The sequence below is a fragment of the Anoplopoma fimbria genome, chromosome 14, assembly GCF_027596085.1.
Source record: "Anoplopoma fimbria isolate UVic2021 breed Golden Eagle Sablefish chromosome 14, Afim_UVic_2022, whole genome shotgun sequence".
NCBI classification, from domain to species: Eukaryota; Metazoa; Chordata; class Actinopteri; order Perciformes; family Anoplopomatidae; genus Anoplopoma; species Anoplopoma fimbria.
Window position 1 is genome coordinate 12,735,392 of NC_072462.1, and position 21,298 is coordinate 12,756,689.

At 37.6% G+C, this 21,298-nt stretch overlaps 4 protein-coding genes across 5 annotated transcripts in view; 2 read left to right on the forward strand and 2 right to left on the reverse strand.

Moving 5' to 3' along the window:
• Positions 1 to 2,614: 2,614 nt before the first annotated feature.
• Positions 2,615 to 4,218, reverse strand: LOC129102354 (UPF0729 protein C18orf32 homolog). The gene is made up of 3 exons (XM_054612467.1): positions 4,117 to 4,218; positions 3,590 to 3,805; positions 2,615 to 3,003 (listed from the first exon to the last, which is right to left on the reverse strand). Exons 2-3 carry the CDS (start codon positions 3,767 to 3,769, stop codon positions 2,938 to 2,940), a joined length of 246 nt encoding a protein of 81 aa, XP_054468442.1. The 5' UTR covers positions 3,770 to 3,805; positions 4,117 to 4,218; the 3' UTR covers positions 2,615 to 2,937.
• Positions 4,219 to 4,220: 2 nt separating this feature from the next.
• Positions 4,221 to 6,913, forward strand: rad1 (RAD1 homolog (S. pombe)). Its single transcript, XM_054612466.1, has 7 exons — positions 4,221 to 4,317; positions 4,399 to 4,600; positions 4,730 to 4,838; positions 4,937 to 5,094; positions 5,319 to 5,419; positions 5,614 to 5,712; positions 6,171 to 6,913. Exons 2-7 carry the CDS (start codon positions 4,406 to 4,408, stop codon positions 6,346 to 6,348), a joined length of 840 nt encoding a protein of 279 aa, XP_054468441.1. The 5' UTR covers positions 4,221 to 4,317; positions 4,399 to 4,405; the 3' UTR covers positions 6,349 to 6,913.
• A 94-nt stretch (positions 6,914 to 7,007) lies between these two features.
• On the reverse strand, positions 7,008 to 9,919 carry bxdc2 (brix domain containing 2). Its single transcript, XM_054612465.1, has 10 exons — positions 9,692 to 9,919; positions 9,437 to 9,548; positions 9,271 to 9,314; positions 9,113 to 9,183; positions 8,957 to 9,006; positions 8,787 to 8,860; positions 8,362 to 8,412; positions 8,065 to 8,166; positions 7,805 to 7,933; positions 7,008 to 7,709 (listed from the first exon to the last, which is right to left on the reverse strand). Exons 1-10 carry the CDS (start codon positions 9,839 to 9,841, stop codon positions 7,464 to 7,466), a joined length of 1,029 nt encoding a protein of 342 aa, XP_054468440.1. The 5' UTR covers positions 9,842 to 9,919; the 3' UTR covers positions 7,008 to 7,463.
• Positions 9,920 to 11,526: 1,607 nt separating this feature from the next.
• dym (dymeclin) overlaps positions 11,527 to 21,298 on the forward strand; it is a 55,601-nt gene continuing 45,829 nt past the window's right edge. The window contains exons 1-7 of one of the 2 annotated variants that reach the window (XM_054611930.1): positions 11,527 to 11,734; positions 13,388 to 13,598; positions 15,484 to 15,536; positions 15,745 to 15,838; positions 16,917 to 17,053; positions 18,697 to 18,769; positions 20,898 to 21,023. In XM_054611930.1, the coding sequence (XP_054467905.1) occupies positions 13,459 to 13,598; positions 15,484 to 15,536; positions 15,745 to 15,838; positions 16,917 to 17,053; positions 18,697 to 18,769; positions 20,898 to 21,023 (623 nt within the window). In that variant the 5' untranslated portion in view covers positions 11,527 to 11,734; positions 13,388 to 13,458. The remainder of the gene's footprint in view (positions 11,735 to 13,387; positions 13,599 to 15,483; positions 15,537 to 15,744; positions 15,839 to 16,916; positions 17,054 to 18,696; positions 18,770 to 20,897; positions 21,024 to 21,298) is intronic. The other variant, XM_054611931.1, reaches the window with a different exon arrangement.

Here is a 21,298-nt window from a genome sequence, read left to right on the forward strand (position 1 = left end):
TTAACTGCTTTAGAAAATTATCGATAAATATTTGAAACTAAACAGCTGAAAAGTGTTTATGTAATTATTATGCATTATTGTGGATAATCCCTTCATAACCATGACACTGACACTAATATGTGCACCCAACACAAATTCCCATACACCTCCATTATATCAAGGAATGTGGAATAAAAGCCTCACGGCAAAAAAAAAAAAGCAAAGTTATCTGGATGGCTAGAGTTATCTGAGGGAATATATTATTATTTTGTTTTATTTAAATATATATGATGAGGGCATTCAGATTATTTACTTGGGTAAATGGCAATATAATAATACTCCAATACAAGACAAATTCATGTATTGAGTATATCAGACATTGCAGAAAAATGCCCCTGTGAATTTAACACCAACCAAATGAATGTGTGTGCAGCATTTCACGCTTGTGGACGAATGACGTCAGCTGACAGGAAGTAAACAAACTCCCAAGCGGTTGCCTAGCAACGCAATTCTGTTAAAAAACGGTCTTTTTTTTTGTTACACTACATTTAACCCTTTTTCACGCAGTCATCATGATGTTTTGCACGCAACAACCTTCTTCATCAGCTTTAGCATTTTTAAAAACAAAATGATATAACATTTTTAATAATATAATATTACTACACATTATTATGAACAACAATTATGTGTTGCTATGGACGTAGTTCTGATCTCAAATTAAATTTAAATTAATTAAAAAAATGCGTAAAAAAAATATTACAATATAACTAATGCCGGTTTACTGCCATTAGTTATAATAATATACTGTAACCAGGTTATTATACCATGCTGCCCTCTAGTGGTGACAGGGAGAATTGCACCTTCCTTCACAGGCCCCCTCTTCATGCAACTACATTTAAACTAACTTCTGAATATACACACAGTATATATATTTTATGAGCTAATGCAGTTGTTTTTTGACCCAGTATATTTAAAGCAGACTATTTCAAGGCTTCAAACTGACAAAAAATATACATGCATTTATTTTCTGGTTAAACTTTTCAGATGGGTTGTAGGTTGTGTGATATGCAGACCCAAAATCCTATTTCTAAAATCCTGGGACTGCCTGAGCACATTATATCACATGACATACATGTTACATTATGATTAGGATTAGTATAATCATCTGAATTACTAGTTAATCCCAGTTAAATCAAATTATATTAAAAAAAGCAGTGCTTAAAACCTATTAATATAGGTATATTAATAAAAAATACAAACAAAAGTGTCCCTTAATGACTTACAATATGTGAGCAATATGATGTTACAGTACATTTAACCCTTTTTCATGCAGTCATGATGTTTTGCACGCAACAACCTTCTTCATTAGCTTTAGCATTTTAAAAACAAAATGGTAAAACATACAGTGTTTTTAATAATATAATATTACTACACATTATTATGAACAACAACTATGTGTTGCTATGGACGTAGTTCTGATCTCAAATACGTTTTAAATCAATAAATACGTTTTTTTAATTAATATTTTGCGTGAAAAAATATTAATTATAAATAAATAAATAAAACATTAACTTACCGGAGAAAAAAAAGTAAAAACATTTGGGCTCAATGCTGTTCACGTCCTCTTAATGGCTGCGAATCTCAAGTTTTGTTGCCGTACAAACATCACATTTGAAAAACAATATTCATAATTTTCAGAGGTCACATTCTGCAAATTAAACAATATTGCCATGTGGGGGGCGGGGCCTGTCGCCTATGGTGACAGCCAATGAAATTGCAGCATTAATGAACGCTGATATTATTGATATACAGTACCAGTCAAAAGTTTGGACACACCTTCTCATTCAATGGTTTTTTCTTTATTTTTATTTTTTTCTACATTGTAGATTAATATTGAAGACATCCAAACTATGAAGGAACACATATGGAATTATGTGGTAAACAAACAAATGCTCAACAAACCAGAATATGTTTTATATTTTAGATTCTTCAAAGTATTGGAATGAGAAGGTGTGTCCAAACTTTTGACTGGTACTGTATAAGACCATATATTTATGCCTTATTTTGTATCTCCGTCTAGAATATTCTAAATAGTGTGGTGACATATGGCACAGGGCAGAAGAAATAGAAAGAATATTCAAATAAAGTACATAAATTAAGAAAATAACAGTAGATGATTAAATAGGGTTATATTATATATTAATGTAATTAATTACAGCTCATATACTTTATGGAAAACAGAAGAAAATGGGTACTTTGGTCAACATACAGTACCAGTCAAAAGTTTGGACACACCTTCTCATTCAATGGTTTTTCTTTATATTATTTTAATTATTTTCTACATTATAGATTAATATTGAAGACATCCAAACTATGAAGGAACACATATGGAATTATGTGGTAAACAAACAAATGCTCAACAAACCAGAATATGTTTTATATTTTAGATTCTTCAAAGTAGTTGAATGAGAAGGTGTGTCCACACTTTTGACTGGTACTGTATAAAAAAAAGCAGTGCTTAAAACCTATTATATAAATAATAAAAAATACAAACAAAATTGTCCCTTAATGACTTACAATATGATGTGAGCAAGTTGAAGTAGAAGCACAGCTTAGTATGGGGCAATAAATGAGCATTCTTTTTCTTATTTGAAGCTTTTCTTTTATTCATTTACTAAACCGAAGTTTGACTTAAAAAATTATTCTTTTGAGGGTGAATAATCAACATAGTAAATGCATACATCAATTCATGATTAAAAAGGAAAATATATCAACAATAACTATTTTCTCAAAATGACTAATATAAATGAAAAGACATTAAAACAAGATACGATAATATGTAAGTTCATTAAAAACCATTCCACGTAAAGAAGTAGTATAAGTTAATTCATAGTTTCTCTATATTATACTTATGGAATATTTACACTGCTTTAGATGCGTTATAATCATTTAGAGCTGTCAATCTGTCTTCTTGTCTGCTGCTATAGTGGATCCATTGGCGGTGGCCTCCCCGTTGCTTTCAGGCTGAGACACAGGAAAAGGAAAATGTATTTTAAAAAGCTGTTGTTATCAACAACATACAATCATTAAAGAGACTCTAAAACTAAAACCAGTGTGACTCATGATAAAGTCAAGTGTAACACAACTTATCACGCAATATTCTTCAATCACTGTTAATTATGTTAAATATTGTAACGGACTGAGTGACATATAATGTTCAACTGTTATGTTATCAGGGTTATTGTGTTACAAGAAGAAGTTGTCCAAGTTAAGAGTAAGAGTTATGACATTTACTCTTAACTTGGACAACTTCTTCTTGTAACACAATAACCCTGATAACATAACAGTTGAACATCATATGTCACTCAGTCCGTTACAATATGAAAAATACATTCAGAGTGTCTGGATCAGCTGTGTTTAAGTGGTTCATATTAGGAGAGTTGTGGAAAAACTATATTATTTTGTTTTGGGAATACAGATGTTGAAACATTTGTGTGGTATTCCTACACAAGAGCAGGACAATATTGCTGACATTAATATCACATCTGTTAGAAAGAATTCTTCTACTATATTCTACTGGTATTATATCATTACTTTTCCATCAACTTACCTTGCAAGTGCCATTACTCTTTTCGCTAACTTTTTGGTCACTAGCCGCAGTCTCCTGCACTGCTTTTTTGGTCCAGAATGTATTGATAATCGGTGAAATGATGGGATAGAGGAAAGGCTCCAGGAACCTCTTGTAGACCCACAGCAGGAGAGGAATCACAATACAGGGGATGCACACCATGACTGCAGCTCAGACAGTCTGCACAGAGTGGATAACCTGAAGCAGAGAAACAACACACACACACACACACACACATGAACATTTTTTAATAATAATGTGATTTTATCTCAGTGGTCACAGGGTTTCACACGTTTCTATGTCCTGTGACGTCATAAAACAATAATAACAAAATGCAACATGCCTCCCTCCACCAGCTCTCACAGCACTGACGTCATCAGCCGTGTTAGCTCATGTTAGCTCCCTGCTATCATTCGGTAAACGTAATAGGTAATAGGGATTATAATTAACCGACAGTCCTAACAATGTTTTTAGAGATACAACACTTTAACTTGGTTATATATTCTCACCTTCTCAAACAACCACTGTTTCCACGTACTGCCGACGTAGAGAGAGGATGTTGATTATGTGTGTGCTGCGAAGTCTCTGGAATGCTTCTACGCATGCGCAGAAACATACTTCCGTACAAGAAGAAGAGAACCGGAAGTGGTTCGGGGCGCTTTCTTCAAAACACAGCTATATGGAGATATGAGAGTCTGAAATACAACTTTGTAAGTAGCTGACGCGTTATCACAAGTATTTTAAAGTTTTCTTGTGAGTATCTTACTGAGTTCTCTGTGTTTTCATGTCAGTGCCACAATGCCCCTGTCAACGCAGTCGCAAGCTGATGATGAACAATACGTTTTGGTGGCAACCTTGGATAATGCTCGCAATCTGTCCAACATACTGAAAGCGATCACATTCAAAGACCATGCCATCTTCAGCGCCACCCCCAACGGCCTGAAGGTCACTGTGGAGGACTCCAAGTGCATGCAAGCCAATGCCTTCATCCAGGTGTGTTTGCTTCACATGCATCTCATCCTTGTCCCCCTTTTTCATTGAGCATACACACAAGGAGAGGGAGGGATTTAGTTGAAAAGCATCAGAATCTGGGATAACAGATGTGTCTTCTTTTTATTCCAGGCTGAGATCTTCCAAGAGTTCACCATACGGGAAGATTCGGTGGGTTTCCAGGTCAACCTCACAGTTCTGCTGGACTGCCTCAATATCTTTGGAGGAAGCACAGTGCCTGGTACACATAAAGGAAGCAATGAATAAATAAAACTGATTTATCCATCTCAGATATGACTCAACCATTTTCATTATCTCACTTGTGCTGTTGTGTTGAAGGAGTATCAACAGCCTTGCGGATGTGCTACAGGGGGTACGGTTACCCCCTCACCCTGTTCCTGGAGGAGGGGGGGGTAGTGACCGTGTGCAAGATCAACACACAAGAACCAGAGGAGCCAGTCGACTTTGAGTTCTGCAGCACCAATGTAACAAACAAGGTAAACGCACACAATTTTATATAATTAATATAATGTTTATATATACTACTACATACATTTGGCAGTTTGACAAATACAAACAATAAAATACACCTTTTCTGTAGATTCAACAATGATTGCTTATTTATTAAACCCACGAGGAATATACTGTATATGACAGTATCTGCAAGCTTTCTAAAAACAATAATTGATTTCTGCTTGTCTACTTCTGGCTCTACTCAAAGGTGATCCTGCAGTCAGAGAGTCTGAAGGAAGCCTTCTCTGAGCTGGACATGACCAGTGAGGTGCTACAGATCACCATGTCCCCCAGCCAGCCGTACTTTAGGTGTGTTGTCAAAACTTGAAACTGCTTTTTATAGCATCAAAACTTGTTCTACAGTTTAATTTTAACTCAACATTTGGTTAATGATTATGTTGCTAAAACTCCAAAGAAGTATGTTTACAATACATGCATCCTCTTGGAAAGTATTCCTTTTACTTTTCTTGTCTTATACTTCTGGGATTTGTTCTGCTCTCCAGATTGTCTACGTTTGGGAACTCTGGAAATGCCCATTATGATTATCCAAAAGACTCCGACATGATGGAGCTGTTCCGATGCGACAAGACACAAACCAACAGGTTAGCCCCGAGAAATAAACCAGTAGTTGTCTCATGTTGTCCTGAGATGTGGTAAAGTGGTGATGGACTTGTCTCTTTGAAAGCTGAAAACAACTGATGATTACTGAGTATTAACTGTACTGAAACTACTTTTGTATTAAAACTTTTAGACAGTAGACATTTCATGTTATCAGATCAGGAAGCAGTGTTGAAACTAATAACATTAATGATTGCTTTGTTCAATATTACTGACTCACTGAGCCACACCAATGAAACCATAAGTGGTAGTATTATTAATTACACCTGTGCTTTTTTTTACTACTTCATGTCAAAATATCTGCTATTAAAAAGGCCAGTCCTGCTGCTTCAGCTTTAGTTTTTCACATCACACACTGAGGAATATTCTTGTCTCTATCTGCCCGTAATTACTTTTATTAACGCTCCACATTGTGTGCTGGCCTCCCTGTTAACTGTGACAGGTACAAGATGTCCCTGCTGAAGCCGTCCACCAAAGCCCTGGCTTTGTCCTGTAAAGTCTCTGTGAGAACAGACAGCAGGGGCTTCCTGTCCCTGCAGTACCTGGTCAGGAACGACGACGGACAGATCTGCTTTGTGGAATATTTCTGTTGTCCTGATGAGGAGGTGGAGGAGGAGTGATTACAGTCTGTTGAATTAACTTCAGGGCTGGGCCGGTCACTTGGAATGAGTGGGCAAAGTCTGCCAGAGGCCGCAGTGCAGCCAGATGGGTGCACACAGGTAATAAAGGCTGGACTTTAAAGGCATAATGGACAGTGGGAAAGGCTGCAGTGTCTTAACAAAATATCCAGGCTCACCAATATGCCAACACTCATCTGAGTGGAGCATTGCCACTAGATCTGTGGAAAGATGTCCTCTACTTGGTGTTGTTAGGTACCTGTGTGTAGTTTGACCATTTTCATAAGTACATAATGTCATAGACAGATATGGAAAATGATTGTATGTACAGTGATTGTATATATTGTACTATGGAGTTCCAGTTGTTTGAGTCATGGTTTGTAGTCCAGTTTAGGCCACAATCGTCCTGTGTACAGAATGCTATCAACTTTCTGGAGCTTCTTCTGCATTTTATCTCTTGACACATGCAGTGAGCTGGATGGCCCATAAATTATTCAAGCCATTGATGATTTCCTCAAGGAGTCTAGTTTTTGTGTACAGTAGTGTCTGCATTTGACAGGCCTTTGACCTCTATGCATTACCATAACTGTCCTACATGTTTAATGTGTAAAATGACACCTTTGACAACAGTTTGTTTCAAGTATACATCAGATGACGCAGACAAAGTTTAAATTGTTTTATTTTCATGACATTGAAAAAACAGTGGTCACTCAAAATCATTAAACAAGTTGTTGTTTTTTTTACATTGATGGAATATTTCAGTTTATCAAAAACAATTGGCAAATATTGTTTGCAGTATTCTGAAAGCTGAGACCTTTAAGGCCAGCTACAAGCGGTACAGTCCTCCGGAAGGAGGGAGATAAACATATATTGTGTGATTCCACAAACTATGGCAACAGATGTTGAACAACACGTGCATATTTAAAATGTTCTCAAATCCTTTCAAAAGTGAGAATTAAATAACGTGTTGCACAGTTTCAAGTCTATTTTCAACCTAACAAAGCTCACAACATTGGACTTGAGACCCAACTGCACTGTTGCATTGCCACATTTGCTTTAGACAATATTAAATCAGGGCAGCAGTAAGCCGCTCACTCAGCATAATTGAGTCCATCCAGTTAGAGTTTGCGTGCCATCCTTTGTCTTTTGAAAGCCTTATGTTTGTTCTTCTTCACTTCTTTTGGTTCGGGTGCGTCTGTCTGGATCTGAACAGGATTCTCATCAGCTATTGTAAGGAAGACGTCGGCTGTGACGTCTTTGCCCACTTCCTCCTTCGCTTCATCCCTCTTTGCTTTCTGCATCTCCTTCACCATCTGCTTCTCACGCATTCTGGCTGCTGCAGACAGTCGGATCTCTCTCCGTTGCTGTGGGTGGGCGAGAAAGGTGACGTAATAAGATAACGTAGCATGGTGATGTATCAGGCACATCACAGGGTTTCAATATAAACTGGCATTTTTACCATGTTAGGAGACTGGAAGTCCGGGTTCTCGAAGAGCGTAGGCCCTCCAAAGCTCCCCTGAAAGATCTTGATGAGGTTGAGAACGAAGCGAGGGCCGACCTCCACTAGAGCGGCATCCTCCTCCATGATCTGAATGTGGCAAAGAGAATTTTTAGCAAAAATATCCAAACACTGAACCCACAACAGAAGAACAATGAAAATTTTACAAAGAATGCCGACGTGAGCCTGGATGACTTTGTGAAGAATTATAGAATAGTTACCTGGTAGTTTCTAAACCATATCCTGTTGTCTGCGATGGTGAATGTGAAGACGTGGTCCACAAAAGGCTGACTCTTCGGGTGGTAGCGCGGGGTGGAAAATGTCTGAAACAGAAAAAAGTATTAAGTATTTCCTAAATTTAAAAATGTAGCTGTGACACCTAGTCATCTTTCAAACAAAGTAAGCCTTGCTTATGGTTACATTCACTGCTGCATCTAAACTTTTTAACAGAAGGTCTACTTTGCTAGGTTACTACCAAAAGTGTGTTTCGGATCAATGCATGCGTTTTGTATACATACCTGGGTGAAGAGTTCTTTCAGTAAAGCAAAGTGAGGCTCCTTGTCAAATTTCTGAAGAAGAAAACAAAAAGAAGAGGAGACATCTCCTGGTAAGGTTTTGACAAGTTTTTACCTTTACTGATCCACCAGCTGTGAACATACATAAATGCATATTTTAGAAAGCTCGGATCTTTGATGGGAAATGATGTACCAAGACTGGACACAGTGTGTTAGTTAGTATTTTGTACACGCCATTTTAGAGATCAATTCATCCTAAAACCAAACAATTATTAGAGTGATGATTATTGAAATCATCTGTTGTGTTGTTTGGATGGAATTACAAGTCTTTGTGGGGCACAACTGCCCAATTACGAACACAATACTCCTGATAAAGTTATATTATTGACAGAATAACAGCATTTCTCATTATGGCCAGTTCTACTCACAGGATCAAAAGAGAGCAGCGGTCTGGATCCTTTGAGGCAGTTTCCTGTCATCTTGAGTTCAGCCAGTGTGTGAACTGTGGAGGAGATAATCACATAGACCCGTTTTTCACCATGGCACATGACAGATGTTGTCTACTGTAGTTTAACACTGTGGGGCGGATGTTACTCACTATTTTGAACCAGAAACTTTGCAGAAGGTCCATGAGGGCTGTTTGAAATCCTGTGAGGAAAAGAAAATTGTTGAATTTACTTTTTGGATGTGTTATCTCACACTCATTACAAAAAGAAAACTAGAAGTTTAGAGGGAGTGAAGAGCAAACACTTACCACATATAGAGGTCCTGCTTTTTCTTGGCTTCAAAAAAGAGGCATTTGTTGCAGTTTTTGATTTCACAAACCTGAAACAATACAGATGTTTAGTTATGCTGCGTGCATGCAATAATACTTGGTGTTCAAATTTAGAATTAAAAAACAAAAACCCTCACCTCATTAACAATAAACAGCTTGTCCTTTCTGTCCATTTTTGTATCTGACAAAAGAAAGACATGTTATTTATAGCAGTTAAGTAATTAAATGTACATCTCTGCTTAACATAAGTGACAATGTTTTGGGGTGAAATGATACTGTATATAGGTGACAAAAGGCACTAACCTGCTTTTGAATGAGGCATCAGGGTCCTCAGGTCTTGCATCAAGTGTCTTGTTCTGAAGTTGATGCCTCTGGAGGAGAAAATGAGAACCCTTTCCTTGTTTGTCCATTTACCCTGTTAGAGAAATGATGAATACCAACAAAAACACGCTTATTATTATGGATTTTTGACCATTTTTCAGTTTTTTCATCCAGATAGGATTTATGCAGTTTTAGTATAACAAGACGATTTAATTAACTTTTAGAAAACACACTTACCGACGAAACTGGTGCTGGAATGGTGACTTCATTCTTCTTCTCCTGTTCGGCTCCTGTCGGTGCTTCGCCTCCATCTGCTACGAATTTCGCTTTCTTTGCCTTTTTACCAGCAAGTGCCTGTCTTCCACGTTTTCTCTTGAACGCCGACATGTTGTACTACGACACAAAACCTCGCGCAGGATCTCGTGTTAGAATCCAACTCAAACAACACACGTGCGGATGGAGCAGAGGAGAGCGCCCCCTAGAGGTGTGGAGGAGGTACTGCAGGTACACGTTGCGTCAACTGTATGCAGTCTATTGGCTTCAACAGAAAGAAAAACACATACCAAAACCAGAGCCCTTTAATAAGAGTCACAACTAATAATTATAATAATCATAAGAATACAAATATTAATAAGGAAGAGAGATATTTTGTGATACATCGCTACTGGTATGAATTTACATTACATTACAGTCATTTAGCAGACCAAAGCGACTTACAATAAGTGTATTCAACATAGGTATTCAAGAGAACTACTAGTCACCAGAAGTCATAAGTGCATCTTCTTTCTTAAACAAGCATCTAAAAGCATAAACCAGAGCAAAAGTACAGTGCAGAAACAAACTAATACGAATGCAATAAGTGCAACAAACTAATATGAATACAGTAAGTGCTAAATATGAATACAGTAAGTGCGAATTTAGGCTGCATACTCAAGACTTCTAAACACAAAACTTAATTTAGGGTTGAATTATTTTAGGCTTTGTGACTCTGTTGACTATCACCTGTCTATGTATATATATATATATATATATATATATATATATATATATATATATATATATATATATATATATATATATGTGTTGCGGCTCAGCTGATTTATGATTGATGGATAATGTAGAGGAGAGTAGGGGGAGCTTTTGAGATTGAAAACACAAGGTACGGTTAACATTGGCCAGCAATTTGGAAACAATAGACTTACTGGAAAATAATACTTAATAAGAAGAAAAAGAAGAAAAGTATTATACTACTGTATTATATAAATGGCATACCAAACATGTTTTCTATTACTGTATTATGTAGGGAATCTTGTTAGTGTATAATAGTAACCTACTTTATGACTACTTTACAACACAAGCTATACTATAATTACATTATAAATACCTTCTATTTCTGCTCAAAATGTATTTGTTTTTAAAATTCAGGCATGAAAAAGAACATCATTGTAAGAGTTGCTTCTTGTAGTAATAAAATCATAAAGATACCTTTCCCTACCTGAGGGCCACCGTGAAAACGTTACTATGACGCCCATTTGTTTCCCACTGATGCTCATTTGTGCCCACTGCCATCAGACTGTACAACAACAGTTACTTTTATTTTTATTTTTATTTTCCATCCATCCATCCATTTTCCGTAACCTGCTTATCCAGTGCTGGAGCCTATCTCAGCTGTCAACGGGCGAAGGCAGGGTGCACCCTGGACAGTTCGCCAGTCTGTCGCAGGGCTATTTTTATTTTATTTTATTTTATTTTATTTTATTTTATTTTATTTTATTTTATTTTATTTTATTTTATTTTATTTTATTTTATTTTATTTTATTTTATTTTATTTATTTATTTTTTATTTTTTTTTTTTTTTATTGTATAATATGTTTTATTTAATATCTGTTTCTTTGTAGTTGAGCTCCTGCAACACCCTCATTTATATAAAGGAATATATATATATATATATATATATATATATATAAAATATATATATATATATACCTATATATAAAACGTCTGAACGACCCTTGACGCGACTCTCTCTTTCTACGGCTCTGCTCTGACGTAGTCAACGCCCACATGTCGTCATTACGCAAGGGGTGGCGACGTGGAAAACATGGAGGAAAGGAGTATGTAGAGTAAACTAAATACTCTCAAATCACCCTGAGTTTCAAGGGTTTGCGTTTGGAAATTACACTTAAGGACAAAACCATCAGTCAGTGTAGAAACCAGTCGCGTCTGAACAGTCCTGGGAATCCACAGAGGCACAGAAACTACGAGAAGCATTTATGACAGGTAAGCGGTCAGCTGATAGCACACCAGCCGTGAGCGTTCATGTGAGCTGCCCTCCTCACAGTAAGTCATTGACCGCCGCTTACCCGTGCACCACTCGTGATGAAGCAGTCATTCACCTAGCCATGCTTTCATGCAAACGTGTGACTTTCAATACACCGTGTTTACAGTCGGAATTGCCGAGACTAAATATGTTGCTCTCGAAACAGGATGAGCTAGCTCACGTCATGCAAGTTGGTTAACTCATGCAAGCAGATGCATCATTTGCAGAGACAGCTAAAGACACAGGAGATAGCACTCTGAATATATGGAAACCATGTGTGATCTGACCAGGTCAATGACTACAAATTCTTGTTTTTGGTGGCATAAATATATATATATATATGTATGTATGTATGTATGTATGTATGTATGTATGTATGTATGTATGTCAGGTTGCACAACCAGCTCTGCTCCCAGTAGACCACATGACACTAAAAACCTCTGCAGTACAAGTACACTGTGCAATACAATAGTTATAATAGTTTCTGTCTGTTTATATAATATTTCAGTTACTGTGGATTCTTTACTGTTTTTTTTATTGCTCATTTGCTTATTTATAATACTTATTTTTGATCTTGTTTTTTTTACTATGTCTCTTGTTTGCACTATCCTCTATGCTGCTGTAATCCTGTAAATTTCCCCGCTGCGGGATTAATAAAGGATTATTTTATTTTATCTTATCTTATATATATATATATACATCCCATTAGCTCAGATTTGTGCCTTTTATTTCTGTGAATACTACAATAGGTATTAACTGTCATTCTCTGTGGTTGACTACAGCGTACTCTAACTTACTTGGGCAAATGCAGGCTCGCTTTGGCACCTGTGTGCTAAAGGTGTGCCATTTCAAGAAAACAAAACAAACATCCTGGTTCCTTTATGTGTTATCCTGTAGTCAACTTGACCTCTCTTTAAATTAATGTATTGAACTTGGGGATTTCTGCTTTCATTGAATTAAATCAAAAATTGTATTAGAAATAAGAGGAGATGGAGATTAGAGATCCACATTATCCGTTCCAGTTAGCATGCCTTTGTATATTGTTTATCAAATTCTTTGATTTCTACATGGCTCAAAGGGACACATAATTAATTCTGCTACTAACTTGAGGGTCATTCTGGGTTGTAATTATGTTTACAAGTGATGAAGTACTATATTGAATCTCAGTTCTGTGCTAGTTGCATCTTCTACGGCCCTTTCGACTGCACCTGGATGTGAACACTGGGAATTTTAGCCATTTTGGTGACTAAAAATCCCTATATTTAACAGAGGAGTCAAACTCTGGGTGCCTGTTTATTGACAAAATCACAATCTACAGGAAGGCTGTATGGTCATCAAATTGACTTGGATAATGTGACTGCAGGTTTTCACTTAGCATAATAGCATGATAAAAACAACAATTGGCAGATGTGTTGTGTGTTGAGTTTATGATTAATCTTTGCCAGGACATTTGAAATAAAGGACAAAAAGAGGCTAATAATTAAACCTTAATCCAGCTTTACAATCCTTACATTCTGTGAAGTGGCTTACACAAACCTTTTTTTTTGTTTTTGTAGTATAGTTCTTCATTTTATGTTATGGCATCAATCATTAATACATTTCCTCTGTCCCAGGATTTGGCATATGCCTGGTGAAAAAGCAGTGAAGAGTGGTGAGTCTGGCTGAGCGGAGCCAGTAGAGAGAGATGGGAGCAAACACCAGCCAGGTCAGTGACCTGTCCGACAACCCCAGCCTCAAGGCCCTGGTGGGAACCGAATCCATATCGGAGAATGATCCTTTCTGGAACCAGCTCATCTCCTTCACCTTCATCAGTCCCACCAGCAGGTACACAAACACAAACACACACACACACACACACACACACACACACACACACACACACACACACACACACACACACACACACACACACACACACGGGAAAGTTCTGTTAGACATTCTTCCAGGTATATACATGAATGTTGCAAGAGTCAATGATTATTAGTTCAAGAATTTATCAAATTGAAGCACCAAACATTTCCTGGTTGCAGCTTTCACATGCATTTTTCTCTGTCTTCTTATCATAATAAAGTGAGTACAAATAATTACTAAGATGAGGTCTGCTTTTTTTCTGAGCTTCAGGAAGCATTGCACACTGATGATTAAAGTTCACGAGAGAGTTAGTAAGCAAAACTTATGAAAGCGATTCATAGCGAAACTAAGGTGAAGAACTTTAACAAGGCCATATAGACCAAATCATCAGAAGAATAATCAAATTCATTTTAACATTGAAACACTGAAAAAAAATCACTGGTAAATAGAATAACTGTTAGTTGCAATTCTAGATGAAAACAAAACAAGAAGCCAGCAAAGAGGGAAAACAAATTGGAGGTTAAATCGATCAATACAGTGGCAACATTTCCTGAATCGACCTTAGGGGCATTGGTGGAAAATATTTCTCCTGGAAGTGTTTTCATCACAGTCCTATAGAAAGTGTGTTTAACAATTTAGAGGACATCAAACTATTAAAAACTTTACCAGCAGCTTCTTGAAAATGTCTCAGTTATTTATATATTTCCTAAAGGATCTGCTCAAGAGTTAAAGCGTGCTGTACCAAAAGGCGTTTGGCACACAACCTGTCCTGAGAAAGTCTTTTAAGATTCTTAACCAGGATCAAACATTAAACTGTAGACAGGATGTTTGCTGACCTCACCTCAGTAATGATCTAACAGGGTTATAGTCCTGCTTGGCGGAGAATAGATTGACATTTAGTTCCTTTGTAAATAGTGTTGAGGAGTAAAGAAAGACACTGAATTCTTTCTTGCAGCTGGACCTGAGTGATAGCAGAGCAAATGCACCTGTGTATTTATTCTAATTATTAGTATTCCATGCTTTCCCTGCATGATCAAAGATTTGTCTTATATATTTAACACAAATACAAGACATAAAGACCCAAGTCAACATACAGTATATGCACTGACAACACAAAAAACAGGACGACTAGAGGGGTTTAAGTCAGTGATGCAACTCCTTGTTATTTTTCATGATTGATATATCTTTAAATTATTGTTTTGAGTAGTTGTTTGGTCAGTAAAATGTGCATATAGTGTTAAATGCCCATCATAAGCTCCAAGAGCCAACGTTTTGAAATATTCAGATTGCTTGTCTTCTTCGACCAACAGTGAAAAATCAATTTCCAAATATACCAAAAGTATTCCTTTAAAGGTCTTAATGTGAGCTTGTCCTGCCAGTTCTGCTTCATATAGAAGGTTTTGTCACGAGGGCAGAGATTTGTTCCTATCAAAACATAATGGTGCTTTGAATCATACTGCATTCAAGCATGACATGACAGCATTGGACAGTGTTAAAAAGGAAATGAGTCCACACTGAACTCTAATCAAAACTTATAAATAGCATTATTTCATTAAAATCAGTAAATATATTTATAATTGGTCGTAACAATATTATTAAAAGTTGCGCTGTAAATCCTAACATGATATTGTATTTCTCATTCAGCCGTAAGTCTTTTTTATACCAATGCAGATGCAATCTATTTAAATGTTATTAGTGATGTGTTATACTGCTGGTTTCTAGCGTGACAACAGAGGGAAGATGATACAAACACTCGGCTCCTATGATCCTTTTTCTTTTGCATATCTTTTAGGTATTGTCTCCTTTTCTTTCTAACCATCTTATTCCCTGTTTTTTTTTTTTTCTTCCTTTAAACCAGTGGAGACTCCAAGTTACTGGAAGAGGCTGTCATCCCTCTCGCCAAGATCTTCAGTACGTTGCTTATGATATAAAGAAAATAAATGAACTTTTCAATACGTTCATCAACATAAATATCAACTTCTTGTTGTTTAATCCAAAAAAAAGAGATAAACCTTTGTTTCTTCTTATTGTTTGCATGCCAAACTATCAGATTAAGAAGTTTCTGCATATAATGTAAAGCTGCTGATAAATTCTCTCCTCCTTTTTTTTTTTTTTCAAGTTGATAACAATCCCAGAACGGGGAACTTTGGCGCTCTTGTTCGAGTTTTTCTGGGAAGAACCAAAGAGCTGAAAATCTCAACAGAATGCCAAGAGTGAGTATGGGAACCTCAGAGGGGAGAATGAATTCAGATGAGTGCGTAGGTAATGATAAACCCTGTGCATGTCAGTGTTCGCTGTGTGGGAGTGCAGGCCAGTTATTGTTTCATCACAGGCAGTCAGGGAAACTTATTTTTTAAAGGGAAGTGGTTGTTGTTTCCCATGAGAACACTGCTGAGGTTTAACCATCAACACATGTGGCATTATTCACCAAAATGCTTTGGGTGGGACCTCTTTATTCTCCATCAATTCTTTGTCTCATAAACAAACCTACGCTTTCTGCGTCAAACAAAATTGGCATGTGCAAATTGTCGATTTGTGGAACTGATTAGACACGCCCGCGTTGGTGTTTAGTGGTTGTGAAACATTTTGGCTTGCACGGGATGTTTCCAATCATTTCTTGTTTTCCTCCTCATTTGTTTCTCCCCAACTTTGTCCCCATTTTGTGTGCAGACATAGTTTACTTGTTCAGTATCATTAAATGCATATGTATTCTCATAGTTTTCTTGGTTGTCAAAGTGAAGGTTGTAATGCAGTTTTGAGAAAGCTGTTCATCATCATCATCATCATCATTATCATTTTCAATAGTACAGCGGAAGATGCATACGATGCCATTAGTGAAGTTAAGGGTAGTGTCATTATTTAAGAAGGGTCACTTCTTTAAATGGGACCCTCAATCTGGTTCTCTACTGGTTCTGCTCAGTCTGAAGCCATCAGTGAGAGATGACAATTACAATGTAACAGCCATATGCTTTATTCATTTGCAATAAGGAAATTTATATTTGGGCTTCAGGTACAGTTTCTAGATTTATTAGGCAAAATTCACAGCTTTAATCCCAAGTAAATATACCAAGCAACTATTGAATATGTGTTACTGTTACTGTTAACATTTGAAGCATTAAATTAAATCAAGAACATAAATGGTCAGCCAAGCTTTCATCTGTAAATGTAGGGCATAAACAATGGATGGCACATAACTATTTCCTTCATAGCATCTATTTCTGTCACAGTTCTGTGTTTGACCTTGAACGTGCTGTTCCTTTGTTTTGTTTTTTTGCTGTTTCTCATCCACAGTCAGCTGTTTATCTGGCAGGCCCACAATGCACTGTTCATGATTCGCTGCCTGCTCAAGGTGTTCATCAGGGAGATGAGCGAAGAGGAGCTGCACCTACAGTTCTCCTACCAGGAGAGGGCGCTAGGCTCCTGTGGAGGTGAGCCCCAATCCGTCACAGATTAATGTGGAAAAGGAAGGTGTGTCACAGGGAGATTGACGTAGGGCCACAAATTGCATAAATAAATGAACGTCACAGGATTCAACAACTGATATTTAAAAAAAAAAAACTCTTGTTTTGTACATATGGAGGGACTTGCGGCCTGATTGTCTGAGACAAAAATAAAGGGGGTTATAAGTCAGTTTAGTGTATCCACTCATCTGCTGTAAAATCTTTCGTGCAACATTCTTGAAATTGCTTGGATCCCAGTTGACTCCTATGATGTGAGTTATTAGAATATAGCCACAAGGGTCAAATGTGTAACACTTCCCGTCATACCTAAGGAGACATAAGAAATTGGCTTTTTAATTGAGCACAAATACCCCTAGCTACTGACCTGGATCAGCTGTCTCTGAGAGACTCTGTTAATAAAAGTCTGAATCTGCGTCCACCGCCTGCATACCTTTATTTTCGGCCTCAAACACTAGCCCTGTCTGAGGTAAGCCTCCAAACAGACACTCTGCAAATGTGCGCCCTCTTAACAACCTTGGTAAACATAAATAACTTGACACATTTTTGGTGCTCACATGCAGAGAAAAATTAAAATACCACTCTTTCATTTTAATTATCCTGCCATGGCTGTTTTGTTATTCCTGCTACCAGTATTCACTCGCAAACACGAACTGAGATATTTCATTCTGACAAACAGAAGCACACTCCCTGATTTGCAGCTGGCTACAGACCTTACAGAGTTGGATCTGCTGTTTTGGTCGATTGTTGTAAAAAAAATATTGTTCTGTGATTTGCCTGCACAAAGACAGAGCTAATTACAGCTTGTTAAAAGTGGTAAAGTGAAGATAATCAAGGGTGTCTGCATGTCTTGAAAAGTCTTTAAATGCATTGAGTACAGTGCAGAAAAGTCTTAACCGAAATTTGCAGAAATCTTCAACGTTTATCTCGCCTGCTGTAGACGTAATGTTAGTTATGAAATGTTTTATTGTCTGATTGCTGTCTGTCGCGACACACCTTAACACCTGTATTTCATAAATGGGGAGTTGTTGCCACAGTTAAATTAGCTCACAGGAGGCTGTTAAATCCTTTTTTTGGAGATTAATTCAGCACCATCAGATCAGTACCTAGCTTCTGAAACTAGGAAGCTCATCATCCCATAATTGGAAAGTATGAATTTTAGCAATAACATTAACATAAATTAATCATGTTAATTTGTTTAAACCATCCATTCATTTTCTGCCTCTTATCCATGTCCAGGTTGCGTTAATTTGATTAATTATATCATTAGCAATTATTGCTCTGTACTGCTGGGAAGTAGCTACATGAAACTATGATTTAATAATTCGTCGTCTCTCCTGGTTTTACATCGTACTCTCATACTTTGGCCGGTGTGATCGTGAATAGGGTCTTAAATTGCGTTCTATGTGGTATTAAAAATTCTTAAAGAATTAATTTTAACCTGGCAAACCCGGCAGAAACCCTGTAGTCCAAATTAACAAATTTCTCTCAAAGCCATTTCTCTGTACAGCGAGCATGAAATATGGATGATGGGTAGGATAGAGAGGGGGATTGGTACAGTGGGAGCAGGAAGGAGCCGTATATGTTGCATATAATTACTCCCTCTTGTGTAGAAACAGGCGGCGAGGACCTCCTGGAGGAGCTGTTGTCCAACCTGATCCACCTGATCGTAGAAGTGCCCCTGCTGTAAGTATCTCCCTTGTTTGTGCGTGTGTGTGTGTGTGTGTGTGTGTGTGTGTGTGTGTGTGTGTGTGTGTGTGTGTGTGTGTGTGTGTGTGTGTGTGTGTGTGTGTGTGTGTGTGTGTGTGTGTGTGTGTGTGTGTGTGTGTGAGAGAGAGAGAATGTGTGTGTTTGAATGTGAAAGGAAGGTTGAATTAAATACCCTATTGTGTCTTACATACACTAAAACGATCACACATGCAAGGCTTATTCAGTAAAATGAAATGTTACACTCCAAAGACTGATTTTTTTAAGTCATGGGGCAAATATTTCAAGATCACTTGTTTGACATTATACTATCAGCATAATATTCAAATTAAAACATTGAGTTTTGGTGATTTTGTGCCGTTTCCCAGCCCAGCCCATCTTAGAGTTCCCCGTTTTTATTCTTTTTTTTTGCTCCTTAATGTGTCTCGGATGTTATTCATTAAGCAGTTAATGAAAAACAGTCTGGGAAAAGTTTGTAACGCTCTCTTTTTGCGTGCACCACTTGCTCATTTTCTCCTCGATTCACCAACCAAGAGAAGCTGAAATCCATTATGGATCAAGGTTTGGCCCGGATGTCCGTGTGTTTCGCTTCCCGAGTCGTCAGCCAGACTGACGTCCTAGAGCTCTGAGCTGGCAACTGGATGAGCAAAGGGACAAAATAGGAAAGGAGGGGATGTTTGTTGTTTCGGAAGAAGAGGAAAAAGGCTTGAAATGAGAGTTTGATTAGGAGCGTTGCCAATGAGTGGGAGAGGAGGGAACATAATGATTGAAAAATGGCATCATCCTTTACTCCCTGTGGGCGGCATGCACGCTAACACTCTCTGCTTTAATGACTGAATATTTCAGTGTGTTTACTCATCAACGCTGGGATTATCTCCCGCCTGCCACTCAGTCTGTCGCAGAGACACGGAGATACAGTATGTACGTCTCTGTGGACAAAATCCTCCTCTGCAGTGTCAAAACAAGTTCACAGAAACACAACTCACGATTGCTATTTCCTTGACGCAGCATCTTCCTCTTTCCCCTTGTCTGTATTGTGTCATTCCTGATCCTCTTCTCTCTGTCAACCCGTCTTCATTCTCTCTCCTCTCTTCTGTCCTCTCGGGACATCAAACCACTCCTGTGTAAATACATTCAGCATTCCAACATTATTCATTGTTCCAAGCTTCAAGACTTCCACTTTGTGGCTGTCGGCTCATTTCCTCTGTATGGGCTCCTGGTTTGGATGTGAATCTTAGTTTCCACAAATCCCTAACAGACTCCTTCACTTTCTTTTTGTGGCTTCATTTCACAAGGGAGATGGATGTCAGTAGTTTTTAAATTATATTTCCAGGTATGCAGTTGATGGTTATAGTCAAATCAATCACAGTTACTTTTTGTTTTTCCACACATACTGTGACATTTTACTCAATTCAGTTTCTTAGAGTCTGTATAGTTAGTAGGTGTCTTCTATTTACACCAAGCCATATGATTTAAGCCTATAGTCAAGCTGCTCTTGCTGTATGAGTTGTCTTATTTTTATACCAAATCTATTTGGTAAGATATTCAGTCACCTAAAACACATGAATTATATTTTTAAATTGCACTTTTTATTTTTTAATTTTACAAGATTATTTTAACCTTGAGACAGATAGCGAAATAATTGATTATGTCCAAGCTGCAAAATAACCTGCTTTCTGAAATAGAATGAATAATAGATATTCTTTAAAATAGCTTGCGTAGTCTGCTCACAGGGTCGTTCTCCAATCAGAGGATCGGCGGTTCGATCCCTGGCTCCGGCAGTCCATGTCGATGTGTCCTTGGGCAAGACACTTAACCCTGAGTTGCTCCCGAAGGCTGTGCCATCGGTGTATGAATGGGTCTGAATGATTAGAGAGACCCTGATGGGCAGGTGGCACCTTGCATGGTAGCCCCTGTCATCAGTGTATGAATGGGTATGAAAGGGTGAATGATTAGTAATGTAAAAGCGCTTTGAGTGGTCGGAAGACTAGAAAAGCGCTATACAAGTACAGTCCATTTACCATTTACCATTCTTACACGTTTATTTATATCTTTTGAAGTTGTTAATTTGCATTAACTCTACTTGCATCTGTCTTTTCCTATGTAGTGACATCACCTATAGCATCCTATTTGAAGCAGTGACCACGCTGCTGGTGTTCTTCTCCTACCAACTCTTCCACAAAGACATCCTCCGAGATGGATTAATCTACCAGCACATCATGAAGGGACGATGGTGAGAAAACACACACACAAGTTCATACTCTACTAAATCCTTCCATTAAAGTAATGCACCAAACTGTAACTATTAAAACTACATGGCTAAACTAAACCCTCATCTTAAACAAAACCATCAACAAGTTTGCATAAAAATATAACTACAAAATTTTTAATTAACACATGAAGATGGAATAATGTCCTAAAATTTCAAACAATCTACGAGTTACACTCACTTGCCTCTGTAACTGGGTCGTCCACAATCTGTCGACGCCTTTTTTTTGAACGCCGGCC